The sequence below is a fragment of the Porcisia hertigi genome, chromosome 26 (assembly GCF_017918235.1).
Source record: "Porcisia hertigi strain C119 chromosome 26, whole genome shotgun sequence".
Taxonomy (NCBI): domain Eukaryota; phylum Euglenozoa; class Kinetoplastea; order Trypanosomatida; family Trypanosomatidae; genus Porcisia; species Porcisia hertigi.
Genome location: NC_090585.1, coordinates 280,869 through 303,344, shown reverse-complemented (window position 1 = coordinate 303,344; position 22,476 = coordinate 280,869). Strand labels below are relative to the sequence as shown.

At 53.0% G+C, this 22,476-nt stretch overlaps 6 protein-coding genes across 6 annotated transcripts; all 6 read left to right on the top strand.

Annotated features, from left to right (window-relative positions):
* Positions 1-166: 166 nt before the first annotated feature.
* JKF63_04127 (uncharacterized protein) lies at positions 167-364 on the top strand (the record flags this gene model as incomplete). Its single annotated transcript, XM_067900120.1, has 1 exon — positions 167-364. One exon carries the CDS (start codon positions 167-169, stop codon positions 362-364), a length of 198 nt encoding a protein of 65 aa, XP_067756304.1.
* Positions 365-780: 416 nt separating this feature from the next.
* JKF63_04126 (uncharacterized protein) lies at positions 781-2,013 on the top strand (the record flags this gene model as incomplete). The annotated part of the gene is made up of 1 exon (XM_067900119.1): positions 781-2,013. One exon carries the CDS (start codon positions 781-783, stop codon positions 2,011-2,013), a length of 1,233 nt encoding a protein of 410 aa, XP_067756303.1.
* A 1,399-nt stretch (positions 2,014-3,412) lies between these two features.
* On the top strand, positions 3,413-4,909 carry JKF63_04125 (uncharacterized protein; the record flags this gene model as incomplete). Its single annotated transcript, XM_067900118.1, has 1 exon — positions 3,413-4,909. The coding sequence occupies one exon, from the start codon at positions 3,413-3,415 to the stop codon at positions 4,907-4,909; it is 1,497 nt and encodes a 498-aa protein (XP_067756302.1).
* A 1,454-nt stretch (positions 4,910-6,363) lies between these two features.
* On the top strand, positions 6,364-8,172 carry JKF63_04124 (uncharacterized protein; the record flags this gene model as incomplete). Its single annotated transcript, XM_067900117.1, has 1 exon — positions 6,364-8,172. The coding sequence occupies one exon, from the start codon at positions 6,364-6,366 to the stop codon at positions 8,170-8,172; it is 1,809 nt and encodes a 602-aa protein (XP_067756301.1).
* Positions 8,173-13,541: 5,369 nt separating this feature from the next.
* Positions 13,542-17,240, top strand: JKF63_04123 (uncharacterized protein; the record flags this gene model as incomplete). Its single annotated transcript, XM_067900116.1, has 2 exons — positions 13,542-14,461; positions 14,492-17,240. 2 exons carry the CDS (start codon positions 13,542-13,544, stop codon positions 17,238-17,240), a joined length of 3,669 nt encoding a protein of 1,222 aa, XP_067756300.1.
* Positions 17,241-19,468: 2,228 nt separating this feature from the next.
* JKF63_04122 (uncharacterized protein) lies at positions 19,469-21,160 on the top strand (the record flags this gene model as incomplete). The annotated part of the gene is made up of 1 exon (XM_067900115.1): positions 19,469-21,160. The coding sequence occupies one exon, from the start codon at positions 19,469-19,471 to the stop codon at positions 21,158-21,160; it is 1,692 nt and encodes a 563-aa protein (XP_067756299.1).
* Positions 21,161-22,476: the final 1,316 nt, after the last annotated feature.

Sequence of the window (22,476 nt, the reverse complement as noted above, 5' to 3'; positions counted from 1 at the left end):
CAGCACCCGACAAATCCACATTCATTGTGTTGTGCCCTCCTGGATAACTCACTCTTTGCCTCAAATGTTTCACTTCTCTTCCACTTTCCTTTTCCCTCTGTCTTTTTGTGCTCGACACAGCCCCCTTTTCAGAGTATCCACTTACCCCTGGTAGTGAAAGTGCACCATGAGCTCCGCCCTGAGTGCACTGGATGAGCTGGAGCATGAAATCAACGTCTACTTGGACGAAGCACAGATTACTGGAGCTGGAGACATGGGGCCTGTGCTTTTTTCTTCTGCTCGAGTGCAGATGGAGATTCAAGATTTGAGCCAGCGAGTTCAAGAAAAGAGTGTCGCCCTGGAGGATGGGGCACGAATCTCGTAAAAGGATGGAATATGTGCGATAGCTAGTGACTCACAGCTCTATCCGTGTCTAACACCACAACAAAGCCCATGCTCCCCCTCAAAGTTGCAACCCATTTTAGCACGAAGAAAGACTCGGAAGCTTGATGGCCCCGCTTTCCCGGGGTTCATCAGTTTGGATCCAATTACAGTCACTGAAAAAACATCGAAAAGGAGGTGATCTCGTAGCTCTGACTTGGTAAGCCTGGTCAATCACTTCAATGGCCGCCATTGCATTTTCACTATCTTCTGTTTCTCCTATCGTTATTCACCTTGACTTCCCTTTTCAGTTTTGTTCGCTGTGTGGCATCGCGGTGTGCCTTTCCCTCAGCCTTTGAGCGTGTGTTATATTGACACATTTTTTCCCTTCGGCTTTTTGTTGCAGACGGAAGGTGTGCAATGTCTCATCAAAAGCGACCGCAGCTTACATTAGCTGTGCCCGAAACACTCCAAGTTCTTGACATGGGGCTTGACTTTAGGTCGTATTTGTCCCGCGTCGATGAAAATGGTGTGCCAATCCTAGGAAATGTTATTTCATATGGTGCCGCAAAAGTGGCCGATATTTTTGAGCCCACTGTGGGCCTCCTTGTAACAGTTCTTCACCTCTATTCGCAAAGCGGATCCGGCAGCACGGCTTTTATGTGGCTCAAGACCTACGATACCGTTCAAAAAGTGTATCTGGAGCAGCAGCAGGATCACGCTGATACCGATGGCGTAAAGTACGCCCAGGCTGCGCGCGACTTTATTGCGACACAACTCAATCTAGTCGTTACGGCTGACAACCGTGTCATTACCGAACGTCTTCTTTCCTTTTTGGACCACCAGAGTGGAATTCGTGGGCCACAGGCACCGTCTCAGCGAAAGATTCCCCGTGATCCAAAGGGGGCCTTTTGCAACCTGCACTTAGCCGACCACAAATGTTACCAGGAGTTCTCGTGCAACCAACTTCACTTGCACGAGGCAGGGCCTGTGCGCCATCGCATGAATTTTTTTCAGAAGCTTGCCGAGATTATGATGGCGGAGGAAAGGCCGCGCGCCGAAGTAGTAAAGCGGGTGAAGGACTCTATTTTCTTTGCTCGCTACGGCAACAAGGTGACTGTGCGTTGTCACTTTCACTGGGTTCCATTTTTCAAGACGCTTTACACGGACGGACGTCTTGTGCAGGCCTTTCGTCGGAGCGTGTATACTTGCTTTGACTTAAGCTGTACGAATGAGCATTGCGAAGGCGTTCACCCGCAAGATCGCCGAGTTCCGCCGGCACCAAAGGGCATTGAGCTTCAGAATGCACAGCAGGTGGCTCTGGAGCTGGATGAGGAAGCTGAGCACATTGTTAGTGCGGTGGAAAAATCGAAGGTTGCTCCTGAAGCTCCTCCAGTAATGTCTTTGACATCACCGCTCTCCGTTTTATCCCCGACAGCTGAGCTGTGGAGAAACACTGTTCGGGACTACGTGCGCCAATCCGGTATTCCTCAGGTGGAGGCTGATGAATCCCTTTTGCGCACGCTTCAGGATACGAAAGTAACAGGAACACCGCTCTCCACTTCGGAGCGGATGACGCCGCTCCTGGATGAGCTGGATAATTACGCGTTCAATTGGAGTCAGTCATCAATCAATAGCGAGTCACGTAACTAGAGCTTGTACCCTCCACCGTTTCAACACCGACTTGTTTCCTGTGCTTTCATTCTATCGTCTTCTTCCACGGCACGGAAAAAAAAAGCTGTAGGCGGCAAACACACACGCAATATCACCAAAGAGGCAACTGGGTCTATCTTCTTTGCAGCTGCCAAGAAAAGGTGTGTTGCCCACATCGATCAAAGTGTAGAATTTTTCGACACCTCTCGGAGAAGATATCATTGGTGACTCTTCGTGTTTCGCCTTCTCCACATCCCCCCTCTCCTTCTGTCGCTTCTCGTTATCGTGTTTTTCAGAAACTTTAGCTGATTTTTACCCTCCACCTTTTTTTTCCGTCACGATGTTACGAGTGTTGCCCGGTACCCGCTTGACACCCATGCCGGTGCCTTCCCCGATTCCTCTGAAGATCTATACTTATCTGCGCTCCTGGGGACTATTTTTGATCTAACGAGCACATCTAGAAAACCCATCCCGCTGCTGTGTCACTAGCATCTACAATTTTATGGCCAAGCTTGTTGACTTCCCACTTGCTGTAATAATTTCACGCGATGTTTTGTTTTTTTTACCCACGCATTTCTCTTTCTACTCCGCCATGTAGTTGCCACGAGCGTAGAGCCGGCCGAAGAAATTTCACCCTCTTCTTCTTTTTGCCTGTGTTTTAGTGGGTCCGAGCATCATTCTTCGGAGACCAGCTTGGTTGCCTCATCAAGCAAAGAATGACCTTTTCCACGCTGTAAAGGAGCTGCTCGTCTCTTCTCTTCCGTCTTCTTCTTTTTGTTGTTTTTGGGTGCGCACTGTTCGCCGGTGGGCTCAAAAAACAAAACCAGAAAACAGAGGAGCTCGGTTCTTGATTCTCACCGCTAATCTTGGCGACTGTATCACGAGGCGAAAGGTGTTCAAATGTTATTGCGGTAGCAAAGGCTGAATATTCTTCCGGTGGGGTGGGGTGGGGAAGGCTGTTGTACTCAGTCTATTTTCGCGCTATGTTATGTTCCCAATTACTTCGCTTCGCACGCTTTATTTCATCGCATATCAGAAGCCAATAAAATGGAGCAGTTAGTGTCTGCGGGTGGTATTCGTGTTGTTGTGTCTCAGACCACGGAGATCTCGACCATATGTCTTCTGACAACAATGATATTGCGAATGAGACGTTAGTTTTCTGTCCTCAGCTTGGACTCTCACCTCGATGCTTAAGGGCATGTTCCCCAAGTGTACCAGTTTTGTAACTTCTTTCCCATATATTATCTCTTCTTTCCTCCATTCGTTATCGCTTTGTCTTCATGCGGAGCGAGCCCGCGCATTTCTAGTGTTTCCTCTTTTTTTTTGTTTCCTGTGAAGGATTGAAAGGTTCTTACTAGAAGTCACCAAGCTACATTTTAACTCCGCCGTGGCAATAAATATGTTCACAATGTGGTGGATACTTTTCGCTCATGCCCTTTTGCTCGTTTTCTGCACCCCAGGGCAGGGCCGTGTTTTGGGTGTGCAGAACCAGCACATTGCCTACTTCAAAGCAGCTGAAGAGGTAGGACGCTTTCGTTGCTTGGATAACTCGACTACAATCCCATTCAGTCGTGTAAACAATGACGTATGCGACTGCGTTGATGGCAGTGATGAGCCGGGTACATCGGGCTGCACTGTGCTTTTGGGCAGCCTGGCTCCTGTGCTTCCAGTGAATTGGAGCTTCCAGTGCACAGATCAAGAGCACCATGTCCAAACGATCCCTCACAATCGCGTAGGCGATGGAATCTGTGACTGCTGTGACGGCTCCGACGAGGCCGCGTCACTCGTTGTATGCCCCAATCGATGTGCTGAGGTAGCCGCAGAGATTGAGCGGCAGCGAGAGGTGGATCGGGAGCGCAGGATTCAAGCCGTAGGGAACAAGGAGCTGATGCGTTCTGATGCACTGCGGCGCCGTGAGGAATCTGCTAAATCTCTCCCCGGGCTGGAGGAAGAGCACGCGAAGATAGTGGCCAATATTTCAGCGCTTGAGAAGAAGAAGGCCGCTGCTAGCGCAGTGCAAGAGCGAGAGGCCGAAGGGGAAGTAAGCTTGGAAGAAAAGAAGGCCGATAATGAGGAGGGCGAGTTGGCTGACAAGACAGGATCCTGCCTTCAGTGGCGTCAAACAGCCTGGTGCACTCCTACTGGCCCGCACGAAAACTACACAGACAAACCGTGCACGAGCGTAATCGAGGAGAGTAGTTCAGGGTACTGTCTCTGCAGGGCGGGTGTCAAGAATGACGAGCTTGCAGGGGGTGCGGAGGAGGATACCGAGCATGAGGAGGAGAGTGAAAACATGGTGGTGCGCAGTGAAACCGTTAGGCACAGTTTTTCATGCGGTCACCCTGTGTTTACATGCATGCATGTCTGCGATCACAACGGTGAGGTAGGTGTTAGCAAAGTAGATGAAGACCTAGAAGACCGCTCTAGCTTTATCTGGGACGATATTGAGGAGTCTCTTGTGGAAGCGAAGGAGCGACTTGAAAAACTGGAGAAGACGATCGAGTCTGCAAAGAAGTCGCAAACTTCAAGTATCACCACAGAAGACTTGCTTCGAACACTTGAGAAGAGGGAGTTCACGATTGAATTTCACGAGCAAACATACGCGGTCGTCATGTTTGACAAAATTTATCAACGCGATTTGCATGCAGAGGAGGGCGGGACGCTTCTGGGCTCGTGGAAATCCATGGGGGAAAATACGTACGCCATGTGGGCTAAAGACGCGTATGATTTGTCGAGGATGATCTACGATGATGGTTTGATGTGCTGGAACGGCGTGAGGCGAAATGTGGAGCTGCGCCTCGTCTGTGGTCCGGAGAACAAGCTGGTGCAGGTGGAGGAGCCTTCGATGTGCAATTACCGCATGCTGTTCGAAACACCGGCATTGTGTGACGACTGATTTATGACTGCAGCCTTTCTCTTTTTTTTCCCCATTTCCCTTGGGCACTTTCGCCACCCGACAGGACATCAACGAAGCTCCGTAGTGTTGCTGCTTCTCCTCTTCCCTTTTCACGCATACAAACATTTTTTGGCTCTTTATTTCCGGACTGTGAAACACACGTGCACGGGCACTCGGAGTATAATAAATCTCTTTTCCCCCTTTTTTCCCCTGGCAAGCTGTGTTTATATATTTTTTACTGTTTTGAGCTTTCCGTTCTCTTACGCACCGTGATGACCTGTGACCTTCTCTTCTTCTGCTAGGAGAGGAAAGGGGGGAGGCATCACGAGGAGGCGTGCCCCATTCTGTAGGAGCCCAAGCAGCCCTCTCACCCCCATTCCCCTTGCTGATAGAGAACTACTTTTGGCAGTGACAGGGTCAAGCAGCAATCAATAGTGCAGCAAAGTGAGTAATTCACCGCTGCTCATTTTGGCGGCCAGAGTCTGATTGACTATCAGAGCACACCCGTCTGTACCACCCACATAATAGGTAGAACCTCAAGCTGATTCAACGGGGGCTCTGATCTGTCTTGTAAATACTTGTATGTGGGGAGGATGAGCCGCACGGGGGAAATACGCCGCGTCTCGACCCGGTATGATGGGTGTTGATGCGCAAAGGTGGGGGAGGGGGTAGCGTGGAGGTTCTGTAGCAGAGGTGGTGGTGAAGTGACTGAGTCTGGTATTGTCGCAATGTGTGTTTGTGAGAGTTCCCACTCTACTTTGCCACTATGCGGGTGTGCCTGCGGAGAGGTCATTTCTGTAGGAAGGCGAGTGGGCGATGAGTTGATTATATTCTAAAAAACACAGTATCCAAAAAAAAAACGGCCCACCACATTTCAGCGCAGTGGTCATCTCAGCTCCAAACATGACAGGACAGGAGGTGCAAAACCCATCACAACTGTGCAATTGCAAATGTGAGAGGTAGGCGCACACAATCACGAAGTGCCCCGCTTTTCTTTATCCCCATCTCGGTTTTGCCTGGCGGACTTGCCGGTACCTCAAGCTCATTTTTTTTTCCGGTGGTGGTTGCCACTGGTGAGGGTGTGGTGCTGCCTCGGATCGGTTGCCTTTCTCAAAAAAAGTTCTCCGCACAGCACTTTCCCTTCTCTCTCTGTCTCCTGTTCGCTTTTTTTTTCGATAGGCGGGGTACACCATTTTCTTGTGTACTTTTTTTTTGGTTGCATTGGTGTTTTGCAACGCACGTCCACAAGATTTGAAAAAAAAACAAAGGAAAGGTGGGGGAGTGGGTGGAGGAGCGAATACTTTGCCTGTGATGGGCCTGGGAAAAGAAGGGTGGGGATAGACACAAGTACGCAGAGTTTATCCACCAATTTGAGTCACATTGAATCAACCACAACACCAACAGCAAAAGGAAGGGCAGAAAAAAAAAAGAACTGGCAAATTGACGGAGAAGGCATGATCTTATTTCACTCTCTTATAAACGTGGCCATCTTGGCCTTGCTCCTAAGTTTTGCGTTTCGCTACCAGATTGTCCGTAATAGGGAAGCTGTAAATGCGCGCTACACGCTCGCTTCGTATCTTTTCGCGAGCAACGACCACACACATGGGTACCTGCATCACCGTATCGAAACTATAGATGAGTTTCTGGGTACTCTTGAGCACACTGTACGGTCCTACTACGCCGTGCCGAGGCGCAGTCGAGGCTTGTTCATGCACTACACCAACTCGAGTTCAGGGGGCTCTGACGAGATAGCTCCGCCGATGCTGTTTCTAGAATACCACGTGGGTTTCTACGGCACGCCGTCCTACGCCCAAGTCTCAACTGAAATCTACCCACTCACGCTGGAAAGTCCGACAGGCCCGTTTCTCAATGCCGCGGTGCTCCTGAACAACTCGAGGGAATCCTGCACGCCGCAGGTGGATCGCGTGGCGGGTGGGGCGTTCATTCCATGTCGGATTTCGGCAGTTGGCGACCTGCTCGATCGCATGGTGGCGCTACGCCTGACCTTTTCCCTCTTTGCCCGTTCGCGGCAGTGGTCCGGCGGCAGAGCAGCCACGATTCCCTCCAGCTGGGAAGTTGTGGTCGATTACGGCTTCGAGGGTCACAAAGCCGCTGTAGCGATGGCAGTCCGTTTTTTTTATGTCTCGCGGCGTCAGCTAGAGCAATGGCCGCTGCTACTGTGCTGGGCCGCTGGGCTTCTGGCACTCGTTGACATGTGCGCGCGACTGCGTGCGCAGGTGAGGGAAAGGGGGGGCGTGCGCCCTAGGCATCACCGTTACCGTGAGCATTCACCCGACGGGGAGGGACTGGAGAGGGCGCCGCTGCCATCATCGACGCTCGGAGCCGTGCAGGTCAAGGAAAGTGGCTGGCGCTGGCTGGGGTACCTTTCCAACCTAGCCGTACTCTCCTTTGCCACCGCGGCCCTCGTGGCGCAGCACAAGTGCCGTACCAGTGAGTCGCTTGAGGAGGCAGTGACCTTACTGCTGGCTTTCGCCTCGATGCTGAGCAGTTTCCGCGTGGTCGTGCTGTTGAAGCTGTTCCCGGCGTGGTACGTCCTCATCGACGGGCTCGCCACGGCACTGCAGCAGCTCTCTGTCTTCGCTGTTGGAGTGCTTCCAGTGCTCATCGGCTACGCCGTGTGCGGCACCGCGGTGTTTGGTGGGATAGGCGGCATCTACTTTCAGAGTGTCTTCAAGGCTGTCGCGACGCTCCTGTGTTCCATGTTTGGCGATAATCTCCTCGACACCTTCCTCCAGTTGGACCAATCGCCCCACTTGCTGCAGATATTATTTGCTCGAGTGTTTTTCCTTACCTTCCTGGCATTGTTTGTATGTAACATCCTCAACATTGCCCATAGCATCATCCAGGACTCCTACAGTCAGGCGCTCAAGTCTTATGCATGCGCTGTGGCGTCAACTGCGGAGGCGAGCGCCGCCGCTCAGCAGCAGCGGCAATTCAGTGGTAGCAGCGACGGGAGCGGCGTATACGGGCAGGCGGGTGATGACCAGGGCCACGCTGAGCATGGCCGGCGCAACCCACCAGATGAGGGAGCCTCGGATAGTGTGATTCCTACCCATGGCACCAAGGCGCCACACTCAAGTCGTGGCCACTCGTCAGGTAACAAAGACAGTGCACGACGGCAAGCGGTTCCACCATTAGAGGTACGTAGAGTATTGCGTGCAGCTGAGGTGGAGCAGATGCTCAGTCGGCTAGAGCGTCTCTCTCTGACCAACGGTGTTTCTCTGGCAGCTCCAAGTAAGTGAGAGATGACGAAGGAGGAAAAATCAATATTCAGGAGTGGTGGGTGGGATGAGAAAGTGGGGTAAAGAAGTCTGCGGTAGAGCGTCATTCGAAGCGGTTTTGAGGTTGTGCAATGGCTTCATCATTGATATGCAAGACTTGAGTTTCTTGACTTTTCTTTTTTTTTTCTCATCCCTCCCCCTGCTTATGTCTGTGTGACGCTGAGGACGGCGTTTGGGGTTTACCGACTGGACTTTGTAGGGCTGGCGTCTTTCACTTTCCTCTTTGGTGCTCTTGCTTCCCTTCCCCGGTGGAGGTGTGTGTGTGTGTGGGGGGAGGGAGGGAGGGGAGGGGGGGGGTCTCCTTTTCATTCATTCATCTTTCAATCTCAACCCACGCATGGAGCAGATGACTGCCTCTGGTTTATTCTTGCTGCTTTTATCGTTACTTTTTTTTTCTTGTTGTTACTGTCTGGTTTTCTTCCTTGTCGTTTCTCTGTATATTGGCGGCCGTATAGCCACTTGTGAAGGTATGCCAGTGCATCGGAATCACCATCTGCGTAAGCCATCTACAATCTTCACTTGCTCTGTAGAGGGGGTAAGAGGAAGAATGGTGTGAGTGGTGGTGGCTATGTCGACCGACATCCGTGTGCGTGTGTGTGTGCTCTTCGTTTTCACCTCTTCCCCCCCCGCCCCATTTGTTTACAGGTGTTTTTGAAAGATGCGTCTGTATTCTCGTTCTCTCTACTAGTAACCCCTTGAACAAGTCAAAAAAAAGGGGGGGGGGCAACGCCTACTCGCCCGTATTCTTCACAACGGTCTTACACCCGCTGTGTTGTACCGTTCCTGCACAGACGACAAAAGAGGAGGAGATTGGCATTATTTTCGTGTGTGGATATTTTTGAATTTGGGTCGTGGTGCATTGCTCTTGGGCTGGGGTGTGTGAGATTAGAGCGCACGCCTTGCTACAGGCGTGTGACCCCCTTACTCGCTTTCTTTTCCTTCTGTCCCCTCCCAAAATCCCCCTGACACTTCCATCTTTCCCCCCCACGTTCTTGCGACTACCCGCCGTCCACATGCCGTCATTCGGTTTTGTCCCCCATCGTAGCAAGCAGCGCTTTGCCCCCTCTCCGTCCCTCCCCCATCGCCCCCCCCCCTCCCCAACGCACACACACACAAGGATAGAAAACGAAGAAACTCGCATCGCTCTCCTCCTCCTCCCACCACCACCACCACCACCACGGAAGTCCATATACATACACATAAAAAAACAACAATCAAAAGCGACATTAGAGAGGGTGTTGATTGGGCAAAAAAAAAAAAAAGAAGTGGTGGGAGACAAAGAATAACAAGAAAAATAGAATAGGAGAAAAGGCAGCCGCTCATCGAATTCACGAGCTGCCGAACAAACACAAAAAGGACTCGTCTCGTTGTTTTTCTCCCTCTTTCTATCACTGTTTCTTTCTCTGGCCTGCTGCCAGTGTACATATACACACACACACACACACACACACAAGCCTACATAAAGGCACTAGGAGACAGATTCTTGATACTCGAGGAGAAACAGAAGGGCACAGAGTTCGTACGACAACGATACCCCCCCCCTTTTTTCTCCCCCTCCCTCCCCTCACGCCCGTCTACGCATACCAACCGATTTTGCCTACCCATCCAGGCAACGCTGTAGGAAAGGTGCATCTGCTCACTTGAGCTCAAGGAATACCAAAGGCAACATTAGATATATATATATATACACACATATATATATATACACATATATATATATATACACATATATACCGTGGCTTGTGCGTGTGCGTTTATTTAGCTCCAACTCTCCCTTTTACACCTCCCCCTTTGTCCCATATCTGCATCCCCCCTCCCCCCTTATTCCTTAACCCTACTTTGACTTGTGGTCTGGTTGTCGCAGCTCTCGTTCCTGCTACGGTGTGACTGCGTTTGCATCGAAGGGAAGGGAAGGGGGGGGAGGCGAGATCACGCTACAAGCAACGGTGGCTCTGATCAAGAGTAGTAGTCGGGAGGATAAAAAAAAGGGCGCGGGAGAAAACACCAGCAATAGGTCAGAAGGCAAAAAAAGGAAACATACACCAAGTAGACGGGCTATATCCTTTTCTCTTCCTTCGCGAGATTCCCCTCCTCTCACCCCCGCCACCAACACCACTCCTCTGTTCGGCTTCTGTGTTGTTTCCCTTTAGTTTTGTTTACAAATATAGGACAAAAAAGCTTGAGATTGAGCCCCCCCCTCATCTTCCCCTTTCTCGCTCCCCACCCCCTTCCCACTGTGTCGTGTATTTCTCTTCACTCACCCTCTCCCATACATTCACATACCAACCAACATATACGCACTTGTACGTGCGTGCGTGCCCGCGTTTATGCGTGAAGGATATCCAGTCTTTTTCTTGCTTACCTGCTGTTTAACTGTATTTTCATTGTTGTGTTCGGTGCGGGTGTACGTGTTTGTGTGTGTGTGTGTGTCGACTTTCCCTAGACCTCCCTCGCTTCTCTCTCTCCCTGTTTGTGGATTATAACTGTATCTTTTGCAGCCGCGAAGGCCACAACTCTTTTTTTTTTCGTGTGCGCATAATTTTTCTAGCGGCACGCATCTTGAGTGTTGTAGCTGTATGTTTCTGCACGTGCGTGCATCGTGTTGTCTTTCTTCCTTCTCCTCCTCCTATAGCGCCAAACCCCCTATAATAGGTACTTGGTTTGCTCTGTAGGCTTTCGGAGCTTCTGTGGAACTGTTGTTTGTGCTGGAGAATTCATCTACTTTCCAAACGTACTCCTCACCCCGTTTTCGTCTCTGTTTTTTTTTTTTTTTGCCTCGTGCTTCTCCTTCTCCTCCTCCTTTCTCCGACACGCCAACAAGCAGACTCCACTAAGAAGTTACTCTCCATTTTTTTTCCGGCAGCAGCGGGACTTTCACAGCATTAGCGTTGTTGGTGTTTTGTTTTTGTTTCCTGTTTTTAGTGTTTTTGTACCACCTCTAACTTTGTGTCTCTTGCCGTGTGTGTCTTTCTGCTCTTTTTTAAAAAATCTGTGTCTCACAACGTCGGGTTGTTCACTCAAGCGTGAAGGCCGGGTGCGTATCATTTTCCCCCTCCCTATTTTTTTCTTGTTTCTTTTATCTGTCGTACATCGTGCTGATTCTTTCCTGTGTACGTGTGCATATATGTATGTTCTCGTGTTGTCGCCATCATTACTTCTCAGTGCGTTACCCCCTTCTCGCCTTATTTTTTCCCCTTCGGTCTTCTTTAACTGTGCTCATTTTTTTTTATTGACTCGCTTTTCCCGTTCCCCCCTTTGCGGTGTGCGTGCTCACGTGATTCACCGCCTCTTTGCTCCTTCCCTCTCTGTCCCTACGCTGCGGCCCCCTTCTCCCCTCCCCACATTCTTTTGTCTTGATGTTTCTCGAGCGCCTCCCCGCTCTTCTCGTCTCTCCCATTTGACATAGCTCTCTCTCCCCCTTTTTTTTCACGTTACAGCAATCCAGATACATACACCAAAAAAAAACACAACACACACGACCCCAACGGATTCGATACCCGCTGAAGCTCAATACATCTCCCAAATATTTAAAGAGTATTGACCTCCTCCTGCCCCCATTCCCACGTTAACATCGGCTTGCGCCTTTTCCTTTTTCCTCCCCCCTATCATTTTCTCATTTTGCTGCTGAGTAAATCGGTCGTCGTCGTCGTCGCTGTTACGGTGTGTGTGTGTGTGTCAGGAGTTGACCTGCTCCCCCCCCTCTCCGTGTGTGCATTATATATATTTATATTTATATTTATGTTTGTTTGTTTGTGTATATATCATCTGTTGCTTTTCTACCCTCTTGCTTTCGCTCCGATCATCTCTTTTCGATTTCTCACGCTCTTTAATCGTGGGATATCGGTGGTGCTCATCCCGTTGGCTGCGGCGACTTCTACACTCGCCAATTTCTCATTCTGAAATTGAGCGTGTGCGTGCCGTGAGGTCCGTCCCTCTACGCTTTTCTCGTTTTATCTGCATATTCTCTGCGTCATTCTCCTCTCCCCTCTCCCCCTCTCTAATATATATTTTCTCCGCCCTCGTTTTATTATTATTTTAAGCGTCGCGTTGTAGGGCCTCTGTGTGTGTGTGTGTGTGTATGCGTGTGTGGGATAATATATCTTGGTTTTTGACTTGTTTTGAGTACATCTGGTTTGAGTCCTCCTCCTCCTCCCTACTCCCTACTCCCTCCTCCCTCTTCTCTTCTCTCCTCTCCTCTTACTTTCACCACCTGCATTTTCTGTCAGTCCTTCGCAGGTAATACTTCCCGCCAATTTTGTCTTGATTCTTCTAACCCTCGCTTTTCCCCTTCTCTTTCTCCCTCGTACCGCTCTGCACCGCGTTGAATGCGCGCTCCTTCTTTGAAGTTGATTGTTTGATCTCCTTGTTGTTAGGTGTGTTCAAGAGAAGAAGTAAAGGCAGGCAGCCGCGCCCTTTTTTGTTTTAGCCGCGTTTCCACGCTTCCCCCACTCCTCTGCCTTCCGCTCTGTTTCTTCCGCCCACGTGTGTGTGTGTGTGTGTGCGTGTCCGAGTCGTCTCCCTGTGTATACAGACGTCTGTCGTCGTTGATGATCTGTACGCCAGTCACTTGTGGAATCAACACTTCAGTGACATCTTTTTTTTTTGTTCTTGCCGTTGCTGTTGTTTTTTCTCGTCTTTGAGTCTCCCCTCCTCCCCTCCTCTCCCCAGCCGATCACGTGTGGATTCCTCACCACGACTGGCGCATTCGCTGTGAATATCCCCCTCCCCCCCTTCCCCCTCCCCTCCCCCTCCCCCTCCCCCTCCCTCCCCCCTCACCGCTGTCTCTCTCTCTCTATAGATTGGGGAGCGTTTTGGTTGTCCTCGAATTGGTGGTGTACGCGTAACGCACTTTATTTTTGATGCAGTACGCCAACCCGTACACACAGACGCAGGAGAAACCAAAGATGCCTGCAAGGCCTGACTACGCCACCGGGGATTGCGGCGGTGGCGCCCTTTACTCCACTCATCACGATGTGCCCAGCGAGGCGTCCTCGTCACCTCCCTGCCCATCTCCTCGCTCTACGCCATTGCAGAAACACAAGCCTTCTCATACGCTGTCTTCCTCCAACATGGGCTCGCCACTCATGTACGCCGTCTGTCCTGCCACCCGCGATGCAAGCATAAACCCGAACTGCACAACGTCTTCCTACCGCAGACGCGTATCGACGCGCAGTCGACTGAGCAAGTCAGCCTCGCGGAGCAGCACCATGGCTGAGGCCGGGTTGTACGCAAGCACCACCAATCTCTCCCTTAGCTACCCGATGCGGTCCCCAAAAGGCGCGGCCTTGTCACCTTCCCTGCCTCGATCAAAGACCCACTCGCCAGACCACATGCACCGGCGTAGGCAGCAGCACCACTCTATCGCAGCTGATTCGTCCTCGTCGCAGACGGGCTTCGTTCCCAACGAGGTTCTTGACACGCGAACCGCATCAACGACCTTGGGCGATGCATCTTGCGGCGCCTCGACGAACCTAAACTCCTGCGGAGGCGCCTTGATGACCAGCATTCCACATCAGCAGGGCGGTGGCAATGACACCAGCAATGGGGGGTACGAGATGCGGCCAGAGAAGCTGTTGCATCCGAACAGGCTCACCCAGACTGAGATGCTAACTTCTCCGTTGCCAGCTCACCCTGAGAACGCCAGCATCACCCGAATGATCGGCTCCTCATCATATCGGCATTCCTTGGATAGTATGCGTTCCCGACAGGAGCACAAGCAGCAGCAGCCGACGCCACAGCGTCGTGCGCCTGGCAGCCAAGCCACACCGATCGGTGCAAGCTCATCCGCACCAGCTGGTGGCGCCCGACCGCTTAGCGTGCCAACCAGCGCTGTTGACGGGTCCACAATCGTCCCGCGGCGGTACGGCGAAAACAACTCACCGGCACTTAACACCTCGCTAGGGGAGGGAACACCCACCGCAGCGACATCGGTTCCTCACCGGCACCCCTTGTCGTCTTCCTTCAGTTGGCCTCACCAGGCATCCGAGTCATCCCCTTTTACACGAGCTGGGGCGCCGTCCTCTCACCCCGGTTGGCAATTCACTATGCCACTGTCACGTGAATCCATGCTGGTCGTGCCTCCAAAAGCTTCCATAGCAGCCACCTCTACGCCTCACGCAGCCGGCGACAGTGCGCCGGGTGGCGGAGCAACTGACCGCGCCAGTGATGTTACCCATTTGTCAAGGTCCCCGCTGCGGAGACTCGCGTTAGCCCAGATCCAATCACCTGTGAGACTTTCTAGAGAGTCACAGTCAACGGGGACACCGGCGGCCGCTGCCAGCTCGCCATATGAACACCAACAACCAGTGCATCCACCAGCGCCGATGTCATCATCCCCGCAGGTGGTCAAATCACCTGCGATGTTTGGCGTCATCGACCTCTCCTACAGTCGTACCGACGCGAGCGGCTCGAAGATGACACCACGAGTCTCGGCCGGCTCGACTGCTGTCGGTGCAAACGCAGTGGGAAAGACACACGGGCAAGCGAGTGCATCGAGGGGCCTGACAATAAAAGTAAACACCCGCAGCTCATCACTCCCGAGAAACCGCGCTCACACACCTGTCATGTCCGCCAACTACACAGATCCAGCTGCGGCAGCACTGTCGTCCTCTTCGACAACGGCGACGACCACCGCTGCCACAGCTCCCCTAGGTAGCAAAGCGAACTGTGAATTCACGGCACGCTACGGCACCACTATTGTGCGCATGGGCCACAGCACGGGTCGGTCCGACTGCAGTAGCTTGACCGTGCACAGCACGCCAAATCGAAGCCACGATGCAGCGAGCGTTGCTACTACGTCCATGGAGACCACAACTCCAAGGTGCTCGTCCCGTGCAGATCCTCAGACGCCGGTACACGCGTCCACGATCAACTCTCAGCATGGAACCCTATTGACCCCTCCGTCACCGCCGCCAGTGGAGCGCGGTCACAAAGCGGACGAGACAGAGGACCAGCAGCAGCGCAATGTCTCATCTTCACTGCACCACACAACATTTGGAGCGCCCGTGACTGTTGTTGCTGCACGAGCGCGGAAGCCCTCTGCGGTACATCATGGCACCCTCGTCGACGCAGCGCGAAAGCCGGAGCGGCCGACACAGACGCCGTTGCTCACGGCCAACACGGTGCTGCCGGTTGCGGTTCGGGAGGACGAGGTCTGCCTCAGCTCCAGTGTGGCAACTACCCTCACGCGAAGCCGCTCCAACAGCCGTGCACATCCGTCGTCCTCAGCGTCTCTCTCCAGGTCAACGATCTCCACGACCATGACGACGACCGACAAGGCTGGTGGAGCTGCTCGACAGGAGAGGGTGGGGGGTACCGCTCACACCGCTGGCAGTATCAGTACATCCACCCTGGCTGCACGTGAGAACCGACCACGCGACAGGTTTGCCAGTACCTTCTCTCTCGGGAGAAGCTACCCCGCTGGGCACATGCCCACAGTAGCCTCGAGTGCCTCTGCCTCTCCTGTGGACCCCGGGGTTTCGGCCAGTGCGCGTGACGCTCACGTGCGCTGCCACGCTAGTGGGGGCCCTGCATCGACGGGTTCCGCTTTCAGCGGTCTGCCTCAAGTGTCCTCGATGTTGGCGAGCTATTCTTTCATTTCTAGTCGAAATCACATGCAGCGGTACATTGACCAGTGGCGCGACCGCTTCGAGGAGGACAAAGGTGCGTACAAGGAGGGTGGCTATCTCACGGTGACGCCAGGTCGCATCGTTCACTCGCGGTACGTGTTGGTTCAGAAGCTGGGCTGGGGTGAGTTTAGCACAGTGTGGCTGGGTTACGACACAAAGCACTCCACGATGGGCCGAGGCCTGTCGCAGGCCTTCGTCGCCGTCAAGGTCGCCAAGTGTCGCTCCAGCGTTCAGGAGGCAACGCTCTACGAGGTAAGCCTGTTGCGCTACCTCGAAGCGCGTCTGCCGAAGCATATCGCCATCACGAATATCATTGATTGCTTTGATGTGCGTGGCGAGTTCGGCATGCATACTTGCATGGTCCTCCCCCTCTGTGGGCCCAACTTGTTATCCATTATTGAAAGCATGAAGGCGAATCACGGCCGACGCAGCGCTGAAGATTTGCGCATGATCAAGGAGATTATCGGCTCGGTGCTCATTTCACTGCACGAGCTGAGCGTGCTGAACGTCGTGCACACGGACATCAAACCGGAAAACGTGCTGTGCTCGGCAGTGGACTCGAGGCTGGTGAGCTCGATGGAGCGGTTTTGCAGCTACAACCAGGAGCGGAGTCACATGATCAGCCTTGACCAATTCAGGGAGTCGGTGGGGCAGCATAAGGGAAATCACTTGATATGTCTGGCTGACTTTGGCCTCTCGGCGCTGCTGGAGCCTCCGAGCTCTGCGCCGTTGTGGGTTTCCATGTGTGGGAATGTCGACAGATCATTGCTGGCGCCTCTCATGCGTTGCAAGAAAAACTTCCCTGTGATGCGGTCTGGTGTCATGGACAACCAGCGCGGCACGCTCATTCAAACTCGAGAGTACCGCGCGCCGGAGGTCCTGCTAGGGCTCGACTTCACCTGTGCGACGGACATCTGGAGTGTGGGGTGCATGGCGTTTGAGCTCATCACTGGGAGTTTTCTGATGGATCCGAAGAAGAAGACACGCGATCCGCGCGAGATGGATATTGAGCACCTTGCCATGATGATGCAGCTTATCGGCCCATTGCCGGTGGAGATTACAAGCATCCGTGTACGCAACAACGCGTACTATGATGCCCTTGTGCAAGGGAAGCCGCTCCCGAAGTGCGGCTCTACCCCCCCACCAGAGTACCTCCACCGCTTCGTCGACCGAAACGGCAACTTTATCTACGCCTCGCGCTTCCGCTCCTACCCGCGACGAAACTTGGAGTTGGAGCTGGAGCCATACCTCGGCTTCCGCGAGGCGCGCTTCGCGGCCAACTTCATCTTGTCCTGCTTGTACTCGTACGACCCCAAGCAGCGGCCTTCAGCAAAGGCCCTCCTTGGTCATCAGTGGCTTCAGGGCCTTTCTGGTTCCTCTAAGAAAGCGTCACCTTTGTAGAAAACGTCTGATATTTAGCACGTAGTTATATGTCGGGCAGCATTCGTCTCCGTGCGATACAGTAGGAGATGTGAGTTGGAGGGAGGGGGGGGGGCGCATCTCTGTTTGCCCTGGTTGGGCCTGAGGTGGATACGCGTGCTTGCTTCCGACCTCGCTAGGGGAGGGCTCGTACACGTCTTTTTTTTTATTTTCACGAAATATGTCTTTATATTTCTTTGTGTACACTCAAATTCGGTATCCTCTCGTATTACCTCCCCTCCTCCTTTCCGTTTTCTCTTTCACGCCCTCACTGTTGAGAGCGACTTCGATTTTGCCCTCTCTCAAGACCGCCTTCACTCTTCTCCACACGCCTCTACATCTCTACTCGGCTCTCTCCCCTTTCCCTTTCACCGCCTTCCTCGTCTCTTTGTGCGTTTTTTCTTCCACAAAATGCAAGGGAAACTGTCTACCGTCAGCAAGAGGAGAAAACGGGGGGTTGGGGGGATCTCGCCACTGCCGCTTTTTTTTGTTGTGTGTGTGTGTGTGCATATGCGTCATGAGAGTGTTTGCTTCATTTTTTCGTTCCCCCCTCTCCCCCCCCTCTCCCCTCTCCCCCTCCCCCTTCCCCAATGGTTCTTGGTTGTGGAATCACTACCATTGGTCCTCGTTGTTGTTGATGGGGATGCTCCTTCTGCCCCCCCCCCTTTCTTCTCCATCCCTGGGTCTGCTACCCGGACTTTCCGAACTGCTTTTTTTTTCTCCCTCATTGTACGCAACAGGACTGAGCTGGTGGCGCTTCCAGCATTCTTTTTTTTGACGACTCTTTCGACTGTTTGTAGTGTTTTTTTTTTCATTTATATATGTATATCCTATCTCACCGAGGGTAACCGCCACTCTCTGGCGGCGCCTTTGGTGTCCTTCCTCTTGTGTCTCGAGGTCTGTCTCTCCCTCTTTCTCTGTGTTTTGTCTGCGGTGGCTTCACAGGCAATCGGCCCTTTGTGCGTGTGTGTGTGGGGGGGGGGGGGGTGGGATGGGTGGTGACTTCTTCCGCACCACCATCTACTCTTCCGTGGAGTTGTGCATTTGTGTGTGCCCTAGTTCGCTGAGGAGGACGACTTTAACGTCTCGTGGTCTTTGCACCGCCCCCCTCCCTCCCCCCTTTCATTGGTCACTTCAACGTCTTAGTGTCTATTTGATTCGCCTTCCTCTCTGATGTGGGTGTTGTCAATGTTTTTTTCCTCCTCGCGCTTCCCCAATGCAGCCGCCCCGCCTGCCCCCTTTTTGTTGTTGTCGCTGGTTTGTTTTCCGCTTGTCTTTGTGTGTTTGCGTGTTGATGTGCGTGCCCTAAGTGCGCTCCAGCGGGAAAACGAAAGATACCTCTCTTCATTTCTACTGGCTTCAGGCATCCACACACACAAAAACACATACACACATACACACACACACACAGACGTAGGCCCAGACACTTACAGTGCGCTTGGCAAGCATGTTTTGCTTCTCCCTTTCTCTCTTTCTCCCTGTGCGTGCGCGCGCGCGCGCCCATCCGCATACACGATACGATTGGCCCTCCTTTTTTTTTGCACTTGTGATCTGAATGCAACCGTCTTCTTGAGACAGTGTTGGCCTTTCCTGATTCCATCAAAGTTTTCGATCATCTCCTTTTTTTACTCTCTCTACTTGAACTGTTTACTTTGCACCTCACTGCCTGGCTTCCTCCTCCTCCTCCTCCTCCTCCTGCTCTTGCCTCACACGGACATACTCTTTACGGACAACACTCATTCGCTTTGAGTGCGGTGTGCAACGCACGTATTCCCGTATTCCCTACCTCCTAGTTGGTTGACGGGACATCTCGAGTAAACACAAGCCGACACACACACACACACACTCACAAGCAAAAACAAGAGAAAGTAACATACACAGAGTTGATACGAAAAGCGCACCGGTTTTGCCTCATCATACCCCATTTTGCATTGCCTTTACTGCTGCCGTTTTCTGGTACAATCGTCTCCCAGCTCTCTGTCTCTCTCTCTGCTCCTCCTCCCTGCCCCTCCCCACGCCTCTCTTGATATTCAGGGTACGGTTATTGAGCTGTGTCTCATTCCACCCTCACTGCGTAGCCCATCTCTCGTCCCCCCCCCCTCTCCCCCCCCTGCTGTCTCCCTTCGTCCTCCCGCTTCTCTCCTCTCCTACGCATTTCTCCTTGGTGTTTTTGTGCACTTGAGTGTTTAAAGTGTGTGGCAAAGACAATCATGGAACTCAATCATGATGACCAGCACCCGGACCGTTGTATGGTGCCGCAGGTGCAGTGCTGTGTGTGTGGACTGGTGGTGGACAGCAATCCCAGCAACATGTGCCCCAACTGCCTCCGCGCCCACGTGAACATCACCGATGACCTGCAGAAGGAGTACATTCTCATTCACTGTCCGGAGTGCGGCCGATACCTGCAACCACCCAAGTACTGGTCTCGCGCCGAGCTGGAGAGCCGCGAACTGCTCACCCTCTGCCTGAAGCGCATCAAAGGGTTAAATAGCAGTGCTGGCAGCAACAGTAACGCCAACAAAGCAAAGCTCATCGATGCCAAATTTCTCTGGACGGAGCCCCATAGCAAGCGCATCAAGCTACGCCTTACCATCCAGAAAGAAGTCTTCAACAACATTGTGATTCAGCAATCCTGCGTTATCGAGTACGTTGTGACTTGGCAGCAGTGCACCATGTGCCAGAAAGTTGCCACTGGCCAGCCGCAGTGGGACGCGTGCGTGCAGCTCCGTCAGAAGGTGAGTCACAAAAAGACGTTTCTCTACCTGGAGCAACTTATATTGAAGAAGCGACTGCACGAAAACTTCATTCGTGTTGAAGGGCAGCCGGATGGCCTGGACTTCTTCTTTGCTCACAAGAGCCACGCGATGAATTTCTTGGAGTTCCTGAATAAGTCAGCGCCCGTGACACGCCGCGATGCCGTGCAGCTCGTCTCTCACGACTCGAAGAATAATACCGCTGTCCAGCACTTCACTTTTGCGCTCGACATTGCACCGCTCTGCCGCGAGGACCTTGTTCTTATCCCGTACAAGGATTTCTACCTCAAGTCCTTGGGAGGGATGGGTCCACTGGTGCTGGTGCACAAGGTATTCAGCTCGGTGGTCTTCATGGACCCACGAACGCTGCGCGCCGGCGAAATCACCGGTAGTCTGTACTGGAAAAAGCCCTTCTCGTCGCTGCAGACGTCACGCGAGCTGGTCGAGTTCTACGTGCTCGAGTGCCAGCTAATGCCTGTCACCAACGGCACCTACCAGCTCGGACTAGTCACCGTTTGCCTGTCTGACGAGGTCGGCGAGGGCCGCGAGTGGATTGTGCAGTCTCACCTTGGTGCTGTGTTGCACCCAGGCGACCTCGTGAAGGGATACTTGCTGGAGGGGCGCGTCTTCAACAACGAGGACTTGGACGAGAATCGCTACACACCAGAGCAACTGCAGGATGTCGTTCTTGTGCGAAAAGTCTTCCCGTCGCAGAAGGCTCGCCGCAACCGTCGTCTTTGGAAACTGAAGAAGCTCGACATTGTGACTTCGCAGGGCGAGGCGACGAGCATCACTGGCCCCGCCCGCCGTGGTGGGGCCAATGCGAGCAGCGGTCCCAACGACGACGAGCTCGAGTTCGAGGACGAAATCGAGCGTGACGCGGAATTGCGAAAGGACATCGCGGTTTATCGTATGCTGGACGAGGAGATCGCGGCGCGGCGCGGCCCAGCAGCTGCTGGGACGGATGCAGCAGAAGACGAGTGTGACGACGACGAAGAGGTCCCCGAGATCGCAGCGGAGGAGATGCTGGACGAGCTGCAGATCGGCGACGGTGCCGAAGTGACAGGCGCCGAGGTAAACCTCATGGCCGAGGAGGACAGCGGCAGCGAGGGGGTCGTGGACATCCACAAAAAAGTTCGCATCGAGTAAGCTTACTTCTGAACTGCGCGCTCAGGTGGGGTTGTTTTGGTGGCTGCACTGCTTCCTTACGGTTTGTGCGTCTTTTGTTCTTCGCCAGAGGAAGCCGACACACACACACACACACAAGCGCACAAACAGAGGTGAGCCGACTGGGCTAAGGGACACTGCGCTTCGCACACTTTTTGCACCTTCTAGGTGCTTCGCGAGTTTCTCCTGTAGGGTCGCGACCGTTTCGCTTTGAGGATTTGTGATGATGCGAGTGTGTCTGTGAGCGAGCCTGGTAAAGTGAGCCGCCTAAAAGCTCACCGGCTTGTCCTCGTTTTTGTGTTTGAGAACAGGGGGGGAGGTCGGAGTGGAAAAAGTAACACGAGAGAGAATATTGGCGAGGGAGGGTGAGGTTGCGTGTGCGTCTTGAGGAGGGAGGGGATGGGGGGTGGGGGTGGGGCAGGCTCGATCTTGATTCTTGTCTCCTTCTTCTCCACTTCTCTTTTGAATGTCTCTTCCCGCCCTCTTCTCTTTTCCCACCCCGGTGTTGCCTGACTGCACGTCTCCATGTGACTGTGCGTGTGTAATAGAAGTGTTCTGCTCCCTCCCCCCTCCCCCCCGCCGCCTCACCCTGGCGTTGTCTCTTTTCTTCTCTGTTTGCATCTTTGACTCGATTAACAATACGTAAATGGATAACTGTGAAAACACATTCGCAGGCGTGAAATAAAGCCCCCCAAAAATGAGTTATAGGAATGCACGTGCACAGACTTAAAGGTGCGGGTGGTGGCGATGGAGGATGTAGCCGCTTCTTTGAGGCATTTACGCACTCTTAGTATCGGAGCGAGAAGGGATAGAGAGGAAACTCTGAACCCGTATGTGTGTGCAGTTGTGCGTTGGCCCCCCCGACGAGGCCGCGTATTCGGTTCCGCTGGGTGCTGGCCTTGCAGCAGGGGAGCACGAAAGAGAGAGGGCAGACTCCCTGATGGCATGCATGCATGTGAGTGTGTGGGTGATCTTGCATGTCGTGTCTCCGAGCGCACTTCTTGGCACCAGTCGGTGCAGCCCAAGGTATCACGCCCCCCCTCCCCCTGCGCGCCTCCTTTCATTGCCGTTGCTTCATACATTTTCTCTCTCCCAACACGGGGTTGGTGGTGGAGGGGGAGGGAAGAAGACACAAGTCTGTGGTTTATTTGAATGTCCACTGTCTCTCTCCCCTCTATAATCTCGCCCTCCTGACAGCGCGTATTATTCCACCATCACAACACACGCGCTCACACAATAGCAGAGACGCATTCATGCGCGCTTACAGCTCCACCACATGTCCTGTCGTGGCAACTCTA